The 22,500-nt window shown below is 39.9% G+C and overlaps 1 protein-coding gene across 7 annotated transcripts in view; it reads right to left on the bottom strand.

Moving 5' to 3' along the window:
• The window catches only part of tmcc1a (transmembrane and coiled-coil domain family 1a), an 80,879-nt gene that overhangs the window by 12,809 nt on the left and 45,570 nt on the right, over positions 1-22,500 (bottom strand). Inside the window, exon 1 of one of the 7 annotated variants that reach the window (XM_017705729.2) lies at positions 9,516-10,229. The exons of the other annotated variants lie outside the window; for them this stretch is intronic. Coding sequence (XP_017561218.1) covers positions 9,516-9,590 — 75 coding nt within the window. The 5' untranslated portion in view covers positions 9,591-10,229. Of the gene's footprint in view, positions 1-9,515; positions 10,230-22,500 lie in introns of those variants that run through there. 7 annotated transcript variants of the gene reach the window in all.

Raw genomic sequence — 22,500 nt, 5'->3', positions numbered from 1 at the left:
AAGATCATTCTTCCAGGGTTCTTCAGCAGACCTATTTCATGATTAAATGGTTCTCTGCTTGGTGAAGTATTCCTAGAGGGGTTCCTCTATTGTGACTTTGTACAAGCTTGTAACAATAGAAGAACCCCTTTGTTGGTGCTCTATAGAACCATTCAAAGAGGTTCTATAAAAAATCATAAACAGCACGTTCTCTCATGCCACGCAGAGAAATAATTAAGCATAAAATGTGGTTCTGTATGGAACTAAAGTTCCTAAATGGAACTATTCCTTTTACTACAGAACCCTTGAAGAAGCATCTTTTTAAGTGCATATGTGGTGATATATTTTGCTGGAATGTGTAAGGAACTTTGAAGCGAAACATTTGTTGTTCAAGTGGAGTCATCATTTTTCACAAAGGGTGGTGAATGTGCAGAACACACATTAACCACAGTGCGCACACACACACACACACACACACACACACACACACACACACACGCACACACACACACACACACACACACACACACAGGAAAGGGAGTGAGGGTAGGGAGAGCAGTAGTGCTCTCACTGTGTGATAAGATAGACTGATAGGCTGTAACAGACTCATGATTGAAGAGTGCACAGAGTATTCTTGAGTTCCAGGCAATGATCTCCTTATAAGTTCTATGTGTCAAACAGTTTTGTCTCTTGGAGTAGTTTCACTGCTCTTTCCCGGAAGAGTCCACAATTTCCTAACTGCAGCGAGTGCAGCATGACAATATAAAAAGGGGAATTTCACAATTAGCATGTTACCAAAGTCATTCAGAGTGGTTTGATGTGAAACATGCCATTCTGAAGAAAGTATAGTCAGAATTCTTCACAATGGTGATGACAGGAATTAGACATCTGAAGCATGTAAGGCCTCTAAAAGCTACACGTGAAATGATTACGAATACAACACCTTTTGCATTGGCTTGCAATAGTCTTTAGACAAGGTTTTGGCCTAAAACATACGGTTCCAAATCTATTATTGGTGGGGATTTACATCCATTGTACATCCAATGTTCAGCCATTGCATTATGCAGAAATTTTGAAAAATGGTTGGAGTTCTCCTAAAATTCTTTTGAGATAAAACCACACCACTTGATAAAGGAGTCAAATAAAAAGAAATTCACCCACATAAATAGAGCTTGTTACCACTCCAGCAATTGAAGGAGATTATTTAGTGGTAAGATTCAGGAAATGGTTCAGTATTTTGCACCATATGAACAAAATTCCATAGTGTTATTGCAGGTGTGGAGAATATTTGCTGAATTTATGAATTTATTTATTTGCTGAATCCTAGCACATTTTATATTTTGTCTTTTTTTCTAATATGTTAAATATGTTCAATTCTGCACTGAAATTGCTAGATTTTAGTTTGTTCCCCGTGAAGTTTGAAGTTATTTTCAAATCGATAAAACACGTAGTTTGTCCAGGGGTGTTCAAACCTTTACATACCACATGCACAAAATTGCATGTATACTGGCACATATAGCAATTGTGATACATCTTCCAGTGTAGTGAAAATGTGGTGGAGACTGTGGAGACTTACATTGCCTACTTCTGTGACACCAGGGAACTATATATCATGCAGCTCTAGCATGCAGAGAAATAAGCATGACCTATTGGTCTACATATGAGGCCTAGACGAGTCACAGCATATTGAACAGCTTATATACAAGCTTAGCTTTTGGGGTCATGTGTAGAAAACTAGGCCATAGTAAATACTATTAATTTACGGTAGGGATGCATTAACAATAACTGGCCTATTTGGAAGTGCCAGAGAGGTACAAATTCACAAGAAAGCCTGCCAAGCTACTGCAGCACACTCAGGTTAGTGCAGGCTGGTTAGGTGAGTTTTGTGTCTGCCTAGGGCATTTCTGTGAAGAACAACACAATACAAGAACGGCAACCCTACACAGCGAAACTCAACTCCAGAAAATCAGTGTTTTAGAAGGTGATCTGTGGACTATTGGGACATCATGTCAACCACATGCCAGGAATAAAGCTAATTACTTCTGACAAATATACACACACACACACACACACACACACACACACACACACACACACACAACTCCAATTCCAATGAAGTTGGGACGTTGTGTAAAACAGAAATAAAAACAGAATACGATGATTTGCAAATCCTTTTCAACCTATATTCAATTGAATACACTACAAAGACAAGATATTTAATGTTCAAACGGATAAACTTGATTGTTTTTAGCAAATATTCACTCATTTTGAATTTGATGCCTGCCACATGTTCCAAAGAAGTTGGGACAGGGGCAACAAAAAACTGTTTGGAACATTCCACAGGTGAACAGGTTACTTGGAAACAGGTGAGTGTCATGATTGGGTTTAAAGGGAGCATCCCTGAAAGGCTCAGTCGTTCACAAGCAAGATGGGATGAGGTTCACCACTTTGTGAACAACTGCGTGAGCATATAGTCCAACAGTTTAAGAACAACGTTTCTCAACACGGAATTGCAAGAAATTTAGGGATTTCATCATCTACAGTCCATAATATCAAAAGATTCAGAGAATCTGGAGAAATCTCTGCAAGTAAGCAGCAAGGCAGAAAACCAGCATTGAATGCCCTTGACCTTCGATCCCTCAGACGGCACTGCATTAAAAACCGACATCATTCTGTAACGGATATTCCCACATGGGCTCAGGAACACTTCAGAAAACCACTGTCAGTGAACACAGTTCGTCGCTCCGTCTACAAGTGCAAGTTAAAACTCTGCCATGCAAAGCGAAAGCCACATATCAACAACACCCAGAAACGCAGCCGGCTTCGCTGGGCCAGAGCTCATCTGAGATGGACTGACGAAAGTAGAAAAGTGTCCTGTGGTCTGACGCGTCCACATTTCAGACTGTTTTTGGAAATCATGGACGTCGTGGCCAAAGAGGAAAAGGACTGTCTGGATTGTTTTCAGCGCAAAGTTCAAAAGCCAGCATCTCTGATGGTGTGGGGGGGTGTTAGAGCCCATGGCTTCGGTAACTTGCACATCTCTGAAGGCACCATTAATGCTGAAAGGTACATACAGGTTTTGGAGCAACATCTGCTGCCATCCAAGCAGCGTCTTTTTCAGGGACGTCACTGATTATTTCAGCAAGACAACACCAAGCCACATTCTGCACGTGTTACAACAGCGTGGCTTCGTAGTAAAAGAGTGCGGGTACTAGACTGGCCTGCCTGCAGTCCAGACCTGTCTCCCATTGAAAATGTGTGGCACATTATGAAGGGCAAATTACGATGACGGAGACCCCGGACTGTTGAGCAGCTGAAGTTATACATCAAGCAAGAATGGGAAAGAATTCCACCTACAAAGCTTCAACAATTAGTGTCCTCAGTTCCCAAACACTTATTGAGTGTTGTTAAAAGGAAAGGTGATGTAACACAGTGGGAAACACGCCCCTGTCCCAACTTCTTTGGAACGTGTTGCAGGCATCAAATTCAAAATGAGTGAATATTTGCAAAAACAATAAAGTTTATCCGTTTGGACATTAAATATCTTGTCTCTGTAGTGTATTCAATTGAATATAGGTTGAAAAGGATTTGCAAATCATCGTATTCTGTTTTACACAACGTCCCAACTTCACTGGAATTGGGGTTTTGTACATATATATATATATATGTACATGCTTACCCACATGCTCGTGCACACCTGACCTTGGCAAAGACTGTGACAAAACACACTAAGAGATGTACAAACATAGCTTCCACTGCAGAACTAACCATGTTTACATCCCAAACAGTGAGTTAAACAGCTTAGTTCATGTGGAAGCTTGACTAAAGCTGTTGACTGAAAGCACACCTATTGAAATGACAAGGGGTCAAGGCCAAAACCTCAGTAACTTCAATGTCTTGAAGTCCTGTAGAAGTAAAAAGCACAACACATCTTTAGACGTTTAAACCACGAAACATGTAGCCTGAGACACAAGCTAAGAATAGCTGACTGGCGCACATACTGTAAATGCATGCAAGACAACAGCATGTGCTATGAAAAGATAGATGGTTGGTCATTCTTCAGTCTATGCAGCCACGAAAAGGAGCTCAAAATAAGACCACAGATGATGTCTGTGTATTCTTTTTTTCCTAAACAGTTCAAATTGCAAAAATACACTCACTGAGCACCTTATTAGATATACATTATTTTAAAAAATGGTTCTTTAATGGTTCTTTAGTGAATACAATAGTTCTACGGAACCATGAACACACAAAGAACCCTCATGATTAAAGTAGTCTTTATGTTCATTAAGTTGTTGCTCAGATTGATGGAGTCTGTGTTTTATATGGTTCTACATAGAACGTCTTTTCCATTGTTACAGGTTTAACATCATAACAGTAGCCTTTTTGGTGTTATATAAAACACATTCTCCATCAGTCTGAAGAATCACTAAATGATGCAAAGATCACATTAATCATGCAAAGGGTTCCTTGCACGTTGGTTCTATATAGAACCATTTTTTAATAAAGAACCCTCAAAAAGCCATTTTTAAAAGTAGACCTACCTTGCCTCAACACTCTCAGTCCATTTTATCAGACAGCTTCACTTACACTTACTTCTACAATAACAGACTATAGTTCATCTGTTTCTTTGCATAATTTGTTATCCTACTGTTACCCCATTCAGGACCACCATAGAGCAGGCAGTATTGGGTAGTGGATCATTCTCAGCACTGCAGTGCCACTGAGGTGTGTAAGTGCGTGTTGTGCTGATACGAGAGGATCAGACCCAGACGTGCTGCTTGAGATTTCAATGTGTTCTATGAAAAGATCACTTAGACTTTTATTGAAGTTCTGGAATCTCTCCATGATCTCCTGGAATGTCTCCAAATCATTGCAAATGTGACTAAAAGTTTAATGAAATTTTCATCAAATTTGATGACAGTGAGTGGTAATTTTAAATTTTCAGTTAATGACATATATAACATCATGCTATTAAAAAAGCCTGAGTTCAGTACAGCAACAAGGCTGATCATCACATTTATTTATCAGTCTACTCAGGCTTTAGCAGAGCTCAGTATCACTGAGATTAATAACTGATCACATTGATTTATCAGTCTACTCAGGCTTTAGCAGAGCTCAGTATCACTGAGATTAATAACTGATCACATTCATTTATCAGTCTACTCAGGCTTTAGCAGAGCTCAGTAACACTGAGATTAATAACTGATTACATTGATTTATCAGTCTACTCAGGCTTTAGCAGAGCTCAGTAACACAGAGATTAATAAGTGATCATCACATTGATTTATCAGTCTACTCAGGCTTTAGCAGAGCTCAGTAACACTGAGATTAATAACTGATCACATTGATTTATCAGTCTACTCAGGCTTTGGCAGAGCTCAGTAACACTGAGATTAATAACTGATCACATTGATTTATCAGTCTACTCAGCCTTTAGCAGAGCTCAGTAACACTGAGATTAATAACTGATCACATTGATTTATCAGTCTACTCAGGCTTTAGCAGAGCTCAGTAACACTGAGATTAATAACTGATCACATTGATTTATCAGTCTACTCAGGCTTTAGCAGAGCTCAGTAACACTGAGATTAATAACTGATCATCACATTGATTTGTCAGTCTACTCAGGCTTTAGCAGAGCTCAGTAACACTGAGATTAATAACTGATCACATTGATTTATCAGTCTACTCAGGCTTTAGCAGAGCTCAGTAAGACTAAGATTAATAACTGACCATCACATTGATTTATTAGTCTACTCAGGCTTTAGCAGAGCTCAGTAACACTAGTATTTCAGACAGCAGGAACTTCAGTGTTTTTTGAGTTCTTTTTTTAGAGTTAATCTAATGAACATGTCACATGCCAGGTGCTGATTTAAAAATAATAGGTACAATTTAAAATTACTGATTAAAGTATTCTTCTAAAAATGTTAGAAGTAACTGCTTTCTATTTAAAATTGTAATGTAGACTGTGTAGAGATAGAGATGACCCTGTTATTAGTGTATCATAAGTATATCAGCTGGCCACAGTTACCAAAATAGAACAGAACAGCACCTAATTACCATTAAAAAAGTAATCCCACTATAAAGCAATAAAAATAATTCAACATGCTAAACCTGGAACATTTTGTCCTGGCACAATGACAACATACAAATATAGACATTTGCACTCACTCAACACTAGCATACTGTTATGTGAGAATGAAATGTCCTAAGAGCTTAAAATATATTCAGTTTGCCAAGCTCCAGCTGAAAATACCTTACTAATTATGGTTATGTGATACCAAATAGAGCCTACATTGGAGAAATTTCTCAAATCTCATACTACATCTGCAGTCCAGGGCCAGTCAGAAATGCCATTACCCATACATGATACAACTAAGCCTACGTCCATGAAAAGAACAAGTGGTTTGCATTATGAATGAAATCATAATGCATGATTATGAAGTATTTCCGTGCATTTAAATAGTAATTTGGAGCAGCAGCTCACTTCACATCAACCCATATGAAACCTTTTGCATGCAGATTCCATGCAGGATTTTCTGGTTATTGCAGGGCCAACAGGCCATGCAATTGTTCACGTTTATCTGTTTATTATTGACTGTATTTGATGTTGTAAAGTCATTTTTTACGGTTCAGGTTTTACGGCTAAACATTATCTCCCCAGAGTAAGACTGTGATAAAGAATTACAAGGTTGGAAGTTTCACATACCATGGGGGATTTCCTTGTGTCGTCTTAAAATAAACCTGCTGAACAAGTGCTTGAGTGTGTGAAAAGAGACAAATCAGATGGTCATCACCTTCTGCACTGTACCAATCCAAAGATTGGACACACCTACCATTATGACGGTTTAGAACACCATGGGTTGTCAACACTATGTGTTTTGCAGGGACCAAAAATGATAAAATCAAAACCATCTTCTTCTTCAGCTTCTTCAAAGTAGCCTGCTTTTGCCTTGATGCATCTTGGCATTATGTACTCTTGGCATGCTCTCAAGCAGCTTCATGAGGTGCCACCTGAGATGTTTTTCCAACAAGAGTGAAGAAAATACGCATTTGCTCAGAGCTTGCTGGCTCCTGAACACTATGGCTTGGTGAGGCATTTAAAAAATGGCTTAAATTTTAAACCTGTTAGAACTTTTACGTTTCTGAAACGGATACCAAAACCTTGAGCTCCTTTCGATATTGATACAATATATCTTCTTTAAAACTACCCTCTTAAAAAAAGACGGTTCTTCAAGCATTCTTTAGTAAAAAAGATGGTTCCCTATAGAACCATGAGCACTCAAAGAACCCTTTCCATGATTTAAGAGATCTCTGCATTGTGAAAGGGTTCTTCAGACTGATGGAAAATGTGCATGAATGTGCTATAGATGGTTCTATATAGAACCTTTTCAGAAAAGGTTCTATATAGCACCCAAAAGGGTTCCTTTATTGTTACAAGCTCAACACCGTAACAGTAGAAGAACCCTTTGGGTTACATAGAGAACCATATACGAAAAGCTTCTATATATAACCAGCTACAGCACAATCTCCATCAATCTGAAGAACCCTTTCATGATGCAGAGAACTCGTTAATCATGCCAAAGGTTCTTGCAGTGTTCATGGTTCTATAGTGACCGTTTTTAAGAGTGAACTAGCTTTAAAATGAGCTGTTTTTTAATTGAAGCACTGAAAATTAGCATCTATTCAGCTACATGGTGAGCTTTAATAAAGACCTGGATGAGGTCTGAACTGGTCAATTTTTGGTGAATATTTAGGTGATTATTGACTTCTAGTGTTTGGTAGCAATGGTAGCCTCATGCCTCTAGTTCTAAAGTAAAGCAGCAAAATCTGAACACCAAACATGTCTTGGCTGATCGACTACATCTGAGCTGAGTGGACAATTGAGCACATGTAATTTGCTCCCAAACAAGCATATGAACAAGATGCTATTAAGAATGTGTGTCTAAACTGTACATCCAATTGTAACAAGCCCATTTCCCTGAGATCATGAGTTATTATGTATGTCTGTGAACCTGTGGTTTAAGGCTCTACAGAAACAAGTCTGAAGCCTATTAAATGTAAAATAATGCACATACTGTAAGAGCTTTCTTGAAAGCCAACAGAACTCTGACAGTCAATATTAATTCAGCACTAGTCTAGACAAAAAAGAGGAAACAGTCAAGCCAAAGTGCTGGCGCCAAACTCTTTTTCTTTCTTTTCCTCTCTCTCTTTCTGCCCACCAGTTAGAAACCCTCATAATCAGACAATGTCCCGTTCAGAATTTCATGGAAATCCGCTTTCTAGTTTCTTTAAAGGGGACAGATGCCACTAACAATGGCCCTATTCTCCATCAATGGACAATTACATAACCAAGCTGTGTTTCTCCTGAACAAAACCATGCATGCAACATACACACACGCACAAACACACAAGGAGACGCATACACACTCCTTGCCAGCAGGGCTTTGGATTCTAAAGGGGAATTTGACGGCTCTTTAAGTAATGACTGCCCTGTGTAACACAGAACAAAAAAGACTCTAACGTTGGCCTAACATTGGGGAAACGCTAAGAAAACACTGCAGTCGTGCTGTGCCAGTCAGTACAACAGAGCCTTTCATAAATGATTACGTCAAAACAAAGTCTGTGCAAGTCTCTTAAAGGCTTGGATAAATTCGACGTCATGTTCACGCATACAGAACACCAAAGTGGAACACTTTAGCTCAAAAATACTTGTGGACCCTCAGAACATACGTCTGTTTGACACTTGTGAAATTCGAATTGTCTTGCTGTTACTTCCATTGTATCCTCATGTTATCTTCAAATTTAATAACATCTAACATTGGGGTCAATTCGAGCTCAGCGGACCTCCTCCAGAAAATGATGATGATGATTATTATTATTATTTTAATTATTATTATAAAATTGCTCCCCAAGTTTGTGTTGGATACTTTGTTTCTTTGCCAAAATTGTGTCAATCTTTTAGTTAGAAGTGTTAAACACTGAAAAGGTTCAAACTGACCCCAAAGATACCAGGAGGGTTAAGAAGACATAAATTCAGTTAGCTTAAAACAGACATTTCTTCATGCTCATTGACATGTTTTCACTGGTATGAAGTGCAAGTTCTGCCTAAGTAATTTGACTGTGTTCTTTTTAAACTACACCTCTACAAATTGGTTCTTCAAGAGCTGTTTAGTGAAGGCATCGGTCGTGTAAAAACCATGGCTCAAAAAACATTTGAGTTGAGTGGTTCTATGATGGTTCAACGATGGAAAAACTGTTGTACATGGTTCTTTAAAGAACAAATCATTCTATAAAGCACCAAAGAGGGGTCTGCTGTTGTTACAAGTCATGGAAGTATTTTTGGTAGTAAGAGTGTATTGTTTTCCTAAAAACAAACCTGTTAATGCTTTATTGTGTTAAGACAATGCAAGCCGACAAAGAAAAGACATGCATATATAAAAAAAATACATATGTTCATATATATATGTTTTGCCTATTTACTTGTTCAAGTCTTCTGAAAGCGCACTAACACAAACTCAAAGAGAACTCACTGTATTGGTCGGAGAGGTGGATGGAGAGGAGTCTGGCGTTACCAGGTTGAGGATAACTTCCATTGGAGAAATCATTGAGACAGCAATCACGAGGGCTCCCAGAGACAACTACTCACACGTCTCTCACCTCGCTAGAACGTTTTGTGTCTTCAAGAGCCTTGGTCGATTTGCTTTACTGATCTCATTAACTTCAACCAAAGTAATGTAGATAAACAATGGCAAGAAGCCTCAAATTGTTCCAAAACTGGGTAACTCTCAAAGACAGAAGCTTAAAACCAAGTCATTCTAGAAGGTAGAGGCTCAAAGTTTGGTCACTCTAGAAGGCAGAAGCTCAAAGTTTGGTCACTCTAGAAGGCAGAAGCTCAAAGTTTGGTCACTCTAGTAGGTAGAAGCTCCAAACTTGGTAAGACGTCCATGGAACTTGAATAATATTCTAAAGTTCAAAACACAGTCCACTGGGTTCTTATGTCCTTAGAACCACAGAAACATTTAGATCCGCTTAGGAAAGCCCTATGGCAAGTTGAGAAGACGTGACAGATTTGTCCCATTTGCTATACAAAAGCACTCCAACCTCAAGGCATGAGGCATGAAAAGATGAAGAAGCTCCTCGTTTCAACAGCTTTCCTGGCATCTGTGTCTGTTGGACGGAAGAGAAAGTGGTGACCTAAGAGTGGGCACAACAACTTTTTCTCTGTTAGCCAGCAAACCCATGGTTTTGGACAGCTGACGTGGTATCCATTCGTCTTGCAGAACTTGGGAAGTGCAGCCAATGAGCATGTGACCTGCAAACCAAAGCCAATCAGCACACACAGTGCCCTCTCTTAGCCAATCAGTGCTCAAAGTCCAGGGTGTCCGGGCCAGTGGCTGGCCATGGTCCAAAGGCTGCAATCAATGGACTAATGAAGGACGCACAAAAGAACCCAAAAAACATTGATCCTGAAGAAGAGAGAACCTGACAATAGCCCACGTCTGCACGAAATGACAAGTAGCTGAATCAGGATAAGCCAGCAATACTCTCAAAACCATTAAACCATGGCCAGATTACACTGTCATATGACTGACTGGAGAACAATATGGTGTGTGTGTGTGTGTGTGTGTGTGTGTGTGTGTGTGTGTGTGTGTGTGTGTGTGTGTGTGTGTCCAATTAGGAAAAGAAGTGGGGTGCATGGGAAGCGGACAAAACTGCGAGAAGCTTCTCAATGGAATGAGTAAGAAGGGGAGGCGGAGGGTGGAGAGAGAGAGAGAGAGAGAGAGAGAGAGAGAGAGAGAGAGAGAGAGAGAGAGAGAGAGAGACTCTGAGTATGTTAGGGGGGTTGAGTTAAAGGTTGAGGTGAAAGATGGCTTATATAAGAGTAGGCCCCATTCAGGGACATTTCAGTGTGTGTGTGTGTGTGTGTGTGTTTATGTGCATTCCAATGAATGAACCAAACAACAAAATTGCTGATTGCTGTAATGGTGCCGCATTCTGGGTTATGGTTAAACACTATAGAATTTTGCATACAGTCATATACAGCGCATGCATTACTATTAAAAAATTACTAGTTTTAATAACATAAAAGCAACTTGGCTATAGAAACAGTGACCAAAACATTCTTATCTTTTTTAGCCTGTATGAGTACATTAGCACATACTGAGACATACTTTCAGCCAAGATAATAAAATAGACATAAAATGTTGTGGCTTCAAAGGTGGTTTGATTTTTTTTTTTGAAAGGACAAAATGGCCCTTCTTAACAATTGGGCCTGCCGACCCTAAAAAAGAAAGAAGATTCCTAAATAACTGAGAAAGCTGTATGTATAATGCGCACACACACACACACACACACACACACGCACACACACACACACACACACATATACATATATATATATATATATATATATATGTATATGTGTGTGTGTGTGTGTGTGTGCGTGTGTGTGTGTGTGTGCGTGTGTGTGTGCGTGTGTGTGTGTGTGTGCGTGCGTGTGTGTGTGTCTGCATTATACATACAGCTTTCTCAGTATATGTATACAGGGTGATTCAAAGAGATTCATCCGATTTCAAAGCACCACATTTTTATAGTCATGAGGTGCTTAGGAACCAATCACATGCCAGTTGAAAGACGGGGTCATAGAGTTTCTGACTGTCACTGGAAGTTGACTCCCTTCAGTCTGCGAGGAGATGGAGACCCCTGAGCAGAAAGTGTTTCGCATTCTCCGCTTCAATAAGAGTGAATCCGCTATAACTGTGCAATGTGATTTTGCTCGCCAGTGAACCTCCAACAGTTCAGAGCGTTCATTGTTGGTTACACAACACTGGATGATCTCCGAAATCGCACTGAAAGAGCCGTGAGTACAGCAACACCCGACGTGCTCAGTCGAGTATGGGATGAATTTGGCAAAGGCGTTGATGTTGTCCATACAGCTGGAGCAGGTCATATCGAGCACTTGTAAAATAACATAATAAACTTTATGCTCATTTAAACCATTTACAATGTACTGCATTGATCTGGAATGATTTACAAGTGAAATAAATAATTTTGAAATTGGCTAGATCTTTTTGAATCACCCTGTGTGTGTATATATATATATATATTAACTCCCATTGCACATCCTTTATACTACTCTTAGATTGTTTGTGTATTGTCTATATTCTTTTTTCTACTTTTATTTTATTGGACTTAATTTAATATTGACCTCTTCACCAAGAAACCTTTCATGTTTACTCCTAATTTAAAGTCTATGTATAAAAATTTAACCGCAAAAGCAGCCAAATGCATTTACATAGATCTGTTAGATGAATATCTAGCAGCAGTGTGGCCCTGCCCATTCACACTAAAGGAGTGTTTCAGACTGGACTGCTTCTAGAACAAGGCATACTACAGGCCAGCCAATGAGAACAGATATTATTTACATACATCACTATTAAAGACACAGGAACAGAAACAGCTGGTTAATTGTAATGGATAAAGAGAGGTTGGAAAATGTGGACAATGGTCATGTAAACATGAATGATGACTGCTGTTGGTACATAAAACCACACAAGCATCAGAATCGGGCCTTGGGGAAATAAGTAAACACAGGAAAAAGATAATACAATGTTCATCTTATTAAAAATTAAACGATTTAATGTAAATTTATTTTGAAGGTTTTCTATTGATCCTTTCATCATGATATTTACAAACGCCAAGGGCAAATGGTGTTTGTAAATGGCAGCTGGCATTTTTCAGTTATGTAAAAAATATATTAATATGACAAGTAATTCCAACCTTCGAGGTGGTGAGGGAATAAAAGAGACACACATCCACACACATATCCAACTTGCCTAGGCCATTGGGGTGCAAGCTTACATAATCCCACTCCTCACTGCTATTTGCTAGAGTAAAGGGGCCATACTCAGGGGAGCACACACACACACACACACACACACACACACACACACACACACACACACACACACACACACACACACACACACACACACACACACACACACCTTGCCACACATCTAAACCAGGTTATCAGGGTACATTATTATATAACATTGCTCTCTGGTGGAATCTTCAATGGGCGCAAACTAGGGGACAACAGACACAAGCTTTTTTGCGCACCTCCTACACAGACACATGAATGTGTGCTAAAACAAAACCACAGCCGGCTTCCTGGTACTCACCGACAATCAATGGACTCATTAAGTGTTACATAAAGTTACACTTGGTGGAACAAATCACCCTAAACTGAACTTTAAAGAGGTTCTTCAGTCACGATACAAAAGATACACATATTCTGGAGTTCATGATTCAGTATTCTCACGATATCTTGAATGAAACTGATGACTGTATCCATGTTGTATTGCATAGTGTACTAATGGACATGCTGGACTGAGGTGTAAAAACGTGCTGGTTGTTTGCAAACTTTGGTGTTCAAACAGCGCAACTTCATTTCACTCCAAAATGAACAGAACCTTTATTCTTCACAACGCTTTGAAGGTAAGGACCCACAAATTTGCTAGTTTGATTATCGAAACTGCTGTAAATAGCATATCATGAAATGGATTGTGGGAATCTAATCCTGAGATTTCAAGCTTTCTAAAAGTTTATTGCATCACTGTATTGCTGGACAATTTGATGCATCAAATTGATATATAAAACCCAGAAATTAACTCTTCAACGGATATGTGCCGGTCCCGGGACAGTGACCTAGAACTTAAAAGTAGAATGTTAAAGTTAAAGTTAAATTTCCTCACTAATAAATATTCCACAGTCAACTGTCAACATAGTGCACAGAGGTCACCAACTTTCTGCAGAGTCAATCGCTACAGACCTCCAGACTTCATGTGGCCTTCAGATCAGCTCAAGAACAGCATAGAGAGCTTCATGGAATGGGTTTCCATGGCTGAGCAGCTGCATCCAAGCCTTACATCACCAAGTGCAATGCAAAGCGTCGAATGCAGCGGTGTACTGGACTCTAGAGCAGTGGAGACGTGTTCTCTGGAGTGATGAATCACGCGTCTCCATCTGGCAATCCGATGGACGAGTCTGAGTTTGGCAGTTGCCAGGAGAACGGTACTTGTCTGACTGCATTGTGCCACGTGTAAAGTTTGGTGGAGGGGGGATTATGGTGTGGGGTTGTTTTCAGGAGTTGGGCTCGGCCCCTTAGTTCCAGTGAAAGGAACTCTTAATGCTTCAGCAGATCAAGAGATTTTGGACAGTTTTGTGCTCCCAACTTTGTGGGAACAGTTTGGGGACGGCCCCTTCCAGTACCAACATGACTGTGTACCAGTGGTCCAAAAAGACGTGGATAAGTGAGTTTGGTGTGGAAGAACTTGACTGGCCTGCACAGAGTCCTGACCTCAACCTGACAGAACACCTGGATGAATTACAGCAGAGACTGTGAGCCAGGCCTTCCTGTCCAACAGTGTCTGACCTCACAAATGCACTTCTGGAAGAACAGTCAAAAATTCCCATAAACACACTCCTAAACCTTGTGGAAAGCCCTCCCAGAGGAGTTGAAGCTCTTATAGCTGCAAAGAGGGGACTGACATCATATCAGTGATAACCCTAAGGATTAAGAATGGGATGTCACTCAAGTTCATACACACACACACAAACACACATACATATTTTCAAAGTCACTCATCCTTCTGGATTGCAGGGGGAGATGGAGCCTATTCCATCAATCACTGGGTGGAAGGAAACACCCTAGACAGGTCCCAATTAAATTAAAGTTAAAAAACCCAATAAAATGTAAAAAGAAAAATCATAAAGGTAGGTAAATTCTAGGTACATTTTTGGCACCTATAGCCTGCAGTTAATAAGCTACACTGCTTGGCTAAAAATTGTTCATTGTGCTTAATATTTATTAGGGGTGCATAATGATATGGGTTATATTGGTAGTGGCACCCCCACCCCCAAAAAAACTTGCACAGATGTTTAGATTTGACTGATACTTCAAACATTTGTTGATGTATTTATTGTACTGAAGCAAAATGTTTAAGCAACACGGAGCTAAGATGCTGCATTTTGTACGTTTTACTACATTTGTAACCCAGAAATAAATGTTCTATTTCTTCATAATGCCAAACCAGGCAGGTTTCAGCATATACACACACAAACAATATTGGCATCAGCCCCCTTATTAATGTTACATTATATTATTAAGGAAGATTTGTGTGTTTTGTATTTCAGCACTTCTTTGCTGCTTCTTTATAGGAGTGCTTCATCAGGTTTTGCCCAACAGCACCTCTTAACCCTGGTAAATTCTCATAATGCACAGCCTTCAGTGGCTTATTGTTTTATTGTGTCATGCTCATTCCAGTTTTGTCATAAGACAAGGAAACTTATCAAACCTGAATGGAAAACAAAACGAGTCTGTTCATCAAGTCTGAATCTAGGGATGCACAGAAAGTTTGTGAGAAAGGATGTATGGGGAAAGGGCGAGACTGATCTGCGACTTTGGTATTTATGATTACTATCAGTTCTTATTTGCACCATCTCATTTACAGCAACAAGTTATGAATTGTGAAACTTTCCAAGCAACCACCAAACCCATTTCTGACACACCCTTCAACTGATACTGCAATATCTCTGTAATATTACTGCTCAGAAGCATTTTCACTTATAGAGCAGGTAGAAAAATGTCAAGAATGAAGAAACACACAACTCAAAAGCACCTTAAAAACACGCACACACACACTAACACATTATAAATGATCTTCCTCACCCGCATCTACGAAGCACACACGAAGGTCACGTAGCTTTTCAAAGTGTTTTCAAAGGAAATTAACTTGTGTTCTTTGTCAGTAAGTAATAACTTCACATATGAAAGATTAATTTTGGTCTGCCTGCCTCCTGTTAAAAAAACGGCCCCGTACAGCCGCACAGCTGAAGACTTGTTTAACTGAAGAATGACAAAAAATTCCGCTTCCAAAACTGATGAACTGGTGTCTTCAATCCCTAAACGATTATTCAGTGTTGCGAAAAGAAAAGGTGATGTAACTCAGTGGTAAACAAGCTGCTGCCCCAACTTTTTAGGAATGTGTTGAAGGCATCGTATTCGAAATGAGCATATAGTTAAAACAACAATAAAGTTTATAAAGCAAAACATCCAATATTGTGTTTTTGTACCGTTATCAATTTAGTACCAGTCAAACTAAATGTACTAATCACTCCTTTCTGTTTTATTACTGGAACTTCACAAAGTGTCCCAACTTTTGTGGAACTGGGTTTGTAGGTTTCAGTGGGGGTGGGCGGGTGTGGCTTTAGGTGTTGGGACTGGCTATCTCAGATCCCCCCCCAAAATTTCTGCCACGTCACTGGCTTCCACATCGCTGTGGGTCAGGTGTTTGAGCAATTAAATGGAGTGTTGCTTCAATGTCCAAACTCATCCAGCCTCTGACAGCCCTCCTCCCCCCTTGGCTTGCACATTCACATTACGGGTACACCTTGTCTGTCTCACTTTGCCTTGAAGGGGAAAAGTGGTTTCACTATCTGCAATCTGTGGAACAACTGTCCGACCTCTCTCCAAACACCTACCCCGCCCCGCTTGCACATTCACTTTGCCTCCCTCTCTAAACTCCCCAGGAAACCCCGTGAAACTTTTTAGATCCATCACTGGCACTGAATTGATATCATTAGACTCGTAACCTCAAGAAGGTTACATGCACAAACCAGCAAGCTTTGTCAAATGTGGTAGTTAAGTTGTAAGCAGTAGTACAGCTTGTGTAGCTGGTGTTGGTATATAACAGTGTTTAATAGTAGACTTAGTTTCATCTGCTGAACCATCTTGTAATTCAGAGGATCCAGTGCAAATACAGAATGATGCAGAGGTCTAGTACTAAAATACAAAAGTGTCTATCAGTTGACAATCCTGTAATACTGGACCCATTTAGTGACTCATACCTTTCCAGATAAAGGCAGTTTAAGCACATTCAAAAGGATATTCCTAAATATTCCTAAAACACGCTACAAAACAGCACTGATTTCTTGCTTATGTTCTATTTTTATCTGTCTTTCGCTTGTCGTTCACCATGGCATAAACCACAGATTACACAATGTGACTTGAGGGTTTTAGTGAGAAGGAACAGCGTATGGCCTAAGTTAAACGATGTTACTGTTTTTTCGCACTTGTTTTACTGGGTAAAGTCCTCGAGGGCCTGGTATTACCAACAACACAAGAAACAAGTTTGATGGGTGAAGCCAAACTTGTTGCTTCATAGATTGTAGATACAGTATATACATTACTGGTTTAACTACTCATTGCCTAAAGGGCCGGTATGTGCATCCACTCTTCAGTTGTGTGCTACATAACTTACACAATAGAGTAGATACCAAATAATTCTTAACAATAATAAGTAATAATTCAGTACAAAGTCACTTTTTTCTTCTTACCTTTAATGCAGTTGATCAGCCAAGACATGTTTTGTTGCTTCTTTTCTCTTGAGCTGGCACCACAAGGCTAACGTGGCTAACAAGCAATGAGAGGTTAAAGCCCTTGAATTAGCATCATGCAAACTGCTTGTCGAACCCATCACCGGCCTTAAACCACATTCAGTTGTTTAGTCATTTCAAATAGACCTGCTTATCTGGTTTCTGACACTGTATGACATACTGTTATCTATGGAAATGGACATAACTGTGTTGCATATGCTAAAAAGGTAGCACCTTGTAGCCTGAATTCTGTATGTACTTTTACATTTTTATTGTCACCAGTGTCACAGAGTGTCGGAAACCACATAAGCAAGTCTACTTGAGGTGGTTTAAGGCAAGTATGAGGATTTCAGAAAATGGTTTGTACAATGCTAATTGTTGAGGCAATAAGATCACCTGTTAGCTACATTAGCCTTGCAGCTTCAGTGTGAAGCAAACTTCATGCACCAAATATCTCCTGGTTTTTGGCTACATTTTGGGTAAGAATTGTTATCAAATTCTTTAAAGGAAAGTCTAACCACTTGGTGGCCATCTTGGCAACACCACCAGGCAGTTATTTCCAGTCTCTAAGACCAGACTCCCTCTTTCAATGGTGGGAGACACAAAAAAAATCAAGCTGAATGTCAAAAAGCATATTTGAAATCACTTTTTATCTGACAAATATCTCAGAAATAGTTTGTAGTGTTTGTCTCAAATAACTTTTTTGGGGGGGGGGGGGTTGGTTGTTTTGGCTACTGCATTTGCACAAATCTCCACAAGCCCAAGTAGATGGAGGCTTTTCCCACTTGTAGCTTAACCAGCAAGCTCTTTTATGAATTGTGGTTTTTTTCTCACTGTAATCAGACGACATGTTTAGCGTTACAAAGATTCCCATTCAGTTTTCGGTTAAAGTTTCATTTTAGCATTAATGTCTGAATAAGCCAGAGGTTTGAGGGGTTAACAGTCAGGTCAGCTACAGCGAACTACATCATCTCACTGAGGATACACAATGTTCACATTACACAACACCAAATCGGAAAAAGGCAATGCCATAAGGCAATGTTACAAAGGAAATGAGTCTGAATGCGTGTGTGAGTACATATGTGTGTGTGTACATACCACAGTCTATTCCCTGCTACAGCAAAAACAGGAAAATACATAGTGGAGTAGGCAGGAAAACCCTGAGACAATCAGTGTAGCCCCTGTTATCTCTGCCCCAAAAATGTTTGGCTGGCACTTGTGCCAACTACAGCGTACCCTTTAGCTGCACAAGCATGTAAGGCTGTATGCTGCAGACCAGCTATTCAACATTAGCCTGCCTCGCAATTGCCATTTGCAAACTTCCCTTTTTAGGGCAAAGGGTATGAGCTTGAGTAAGTGTGTGCTGGGGTTCTTGCGTTATACATGCTTTTTTATGCAATGTTTCCTACACTAAACCTGCTCAGTGTTTCCCAAACATAGGATATGATTTGGCAGGGCACCAGTGTATACGAACACCCACCCTTGCATATTTCGTGCTTTGAATGTGGCCGCTACATGAACGCAGCTTGGGTCAGGGGAGGGGGAGCGTGAGAGAGAGTGAAGTGGACAGCAGGAGAGTGAGCAACACAAAGTTAGCCAACTACTACATGTTATTTGCAAAGTTGTCCTGACTGAATTCATGTTCTCTTCGTTTTGAAAGCACATCTTACTGCAGTTACACTAGTGAGTCATCTAAGAGGAATTCCACGAATATTTCTAAATTTCTGTATAGTTCACTTACTGAGATGGCAACAAAGAGTTTGATGTGAAATCATTCATTGTAGAGAAACTTACCAACTCAGATTTCTCTACAGTGGTGGTGCTGGGAACCAGGGGTGTCTCATGAGCTTTTATATGTAATGCTGCTGATGATAGACTAGTAGTAACCAGAACACTATCGTCCACTGGGAGACATTAACCTTCTTGGGCATCAGTCAAGATATCCATTACCATTTCATATAATAGCGATCTGGGAGGGAGCTTTTAGAGGAAGTAAACTCTTTCAACCACTCTGACTCAGTAAGTTTCAGAATCGACCTTAAAAATGAATGAATGTATTCCTGCTGCACAGCTGTACTGTTTTCTTTCCCCAGCTCACTCGATCCAACACATGATGGGCTCCATAATCAGCTGATGAGCTTGATCAGGGGCGAGGAGCAGGATTACGGAAAACAGCTACAAGTAATTACAAACATGTGATGTTGCATTGGACTGGCATCATACTAGCTAGATTTGTACATTCTACAGCCCCATTCCCAAAACATTTGGGACACAGTGCAAAATGTAAACAAAAACACAAAGCAATGCATTTTGCAAATCATTTAAACCTTGTTTTGCACTGAAATTGTACAAAGACAACATATCAAATGCTAAAACTAAGAAGTTGTATTGTTTTTGAAAAGTATGTGCCCATTTTGAATTGGATGGCAGCAACTTCCAAAAAAGTTGGGACGGGGGCATGTTTACCTCTGCGTTACATCATCTCTTCTTTTATCATCATTCTGTAAGAGTTTGGCGACTGAGAAGACACATTCTTGTAGTATTGAAAGTGAAATGTTTTCCCATTCTTACTTGATATAGGATTTCAGCTGCTCAACACTTCAGGTTTCTTTTGTGTTTCTCGTTTCATAAAGCACCATATGCTTTCAGGGATGACAGGTCTGGACTGCAGGCAGGCCAGTTTAGTACCTGGGCTCTTTTAATAGGAAGTAGTGCTGTTGTAAGACATGCAGAATGTGGTTTGACATTGTCTTGCTGAAATAAACAAGGCCTTCCCTGAAAAAGACGTTGTCTGGATGGCAGCATATGTTACCAAAAAAAATCATTCAGCATTAATGTTGCCTTCACAGATGTGCCAGTCAGCCAGCCATGTGCACTAATGCCCTCCCATAACGTCAAGAATGCTGGCTTTTAAACTGTGTGCTGACAACAAGCCTGATGGTCTTTAGCCTGGAGGACATCCATGATTTCCTCCTTATTGCCCACACAGTCTTTCACAGAGTGGTGAATGAAACCCTCCTCATCTTCACTTCTGACAGACTCAGCCTCTCTGGGATGCTCTTTTCTATCCAGTGATGTTACTGACCTGTTGCCAATTAACCACCAGGTGTTTTATTAGCATTACACAACCTTATCAGCCTTTTGTTGCCCCGTCCCAACTTTTTTGGAACTTGTTGCTGGCATCAAATTCAAAATGGGCATATATTTTTCAAAAAACAAAACAAATTCAGTTTCTACATTTGATATGTTGTCTTTGTACTATTTCCAAATAAATATAGGGTTTAAATGACCATTGCACTTTGTTTTCATTTACATTTTCCACAGCATCCCAACTTTTGTGGAAATGGGGTTGTACGTTTATACCTATGCATTTGCAACGCAATTTGTTTAATATTCCAAAAAACAGTGATTCCACATATATGTGCTTGTGTCCTTGTGATTAACACACTGTTTGCTAGGCTGGTTGTGCTAGAGTGCTTAGTGCACTAATGAGTTGTTTCAGGTGTGGTTTTGACTTAGCCTAAGGTGTGGATTGAACAGGCTGACCTAGCAGCTCTAAGCTCTCATGCCCACAAAACTACAGAATACAACACGAAACAGTAGTAACTGCAGTAGTAACTGTAGTGTAGTCTGCAGTATTAAACAGTGTGTCAAAACTGCTTCCATTGGAAGTGCATTGACTAGTAAAGTATGTGTAGTACAGTGGTGTGCTTTGTTCAGAAGGGAGGGTGAGGGGTTTAACCTATTATTATACTGTAGTGCCATATCTTAAAGCATTTAATTGAACAAATAAAAATAACATTTTATTATATTAATAACATTATACCTTTGCCAAGCTCAATCTTGTTTACAAATCAATAACAGCATATGAGGAGAATAAAGGACATTAGTTCAGAGGTACTGTGATAAAGCAACACAAAAGACTGTCATTCAGAAAAAAAAACAAAGAGGAACACATCTGTGAGGAAACAAAAAGGGAAAATTATAATGCATAATACAGGGGAGGGGCAATGGCTTTGGCTGGACAAGAGCAGAATGGAATGGACAGGACAGAAAGCAGAAGACGGTGCAGTAGATGGCTGCCACTGTGTGTTGTTCTTATCTGATTGTTTTTGCAATTAATGTCATCTCTTAGACGAAAAACACAGATTCCCTTGATTTTCTTCTGAATATCTGTTATATAGTCTGTGTACTTATTTGGTATGTTTAGTATGTTACACACCACACAGGTGTGCACTCACCAAGATTCCTCATTTGTGTAACATACTTGGTGAAATAAAGTAATTCCAATTGTGATTTAACTGGGACTTGAATGAGATGAATGAGATAATACGGAGGCTCTGTGAGAGTTCCAGAGTTTAGGTGCCACTACATTGAAACTTGGGAACTGCAAGTAAACCCTGACTATAGCACCTGAGAGTACAGGCTGGGGTGTGAGAACAGAGTAGCTCTGACAGCTCTTAAGGGTCAAGAACCTTTTTGTAGTGTCTAATTGCGATTTTTCTGAGCAATATTGTGTTTAAAATAAGGTCCAGGAATGTTATGGCTTGCTTCTTGAATGCTAAACATAGTGTAACAGTCTGCAGGCCAGTTGTGAATGTGCTTTCAAAGCACACGGGCTCATGGGTACAATTGTAGTACCCATGAGCCCATGCAGGCTATAATTATACCTGTAGCTCTTGCTGAGCTTGATTGCACTTAAAAACTGTTCATCTGTCATCTTTCATTAATAAATCAAATGGAAGTGAAAGTGGCAAGTGAACTGGAAGCCTCTCATTCACTGCTTTCGTTTGGAGCACATTAGGCGCTGCTGCCATTCACCTGCGATAAAATGCGCTGTTACGGTGAAATAAGATCCAGTGATAATGGATGTCCATGCAGCACGTTACAGCTGTCCTGCCTGTTTTCTTTAGCGATTATATAACTCCGGATTTGGTCGTGTTATAGAGAGTCAGGGGTCACTGTGTCAGTAAAATATCTACGGGACGTGAGCAACATAGCACGAAAGCCCCGTATCTCAACGAACTGGCGTGCAGACTGCAGGTCACTTAGCAACACAGTCTTTCCTGGCTAGTA

Source organism: Pygocentrus nattereri, chromosome 29 (genome assembly GCF_015220715.1).
Source record: "Pygocentrus nattereri isolate fPygNat1 chromosome 29, fPygNat1.pri, whole genome shotgun sequence".
In the NCBI taxonomy this organism is placed as follows: domain Eukaryota; kingdom Metazoa; phylum Chordata; class Actinopteri; order Characiformes; family Serrasalmidae; genus Pygocentrus; species Pygocentrus nattereri.
The sequence above is the reverse complement of the archived record's forward strand: the minus strand, read 5'-3'. Positions and strand labels throughout refer to the sequence as shown.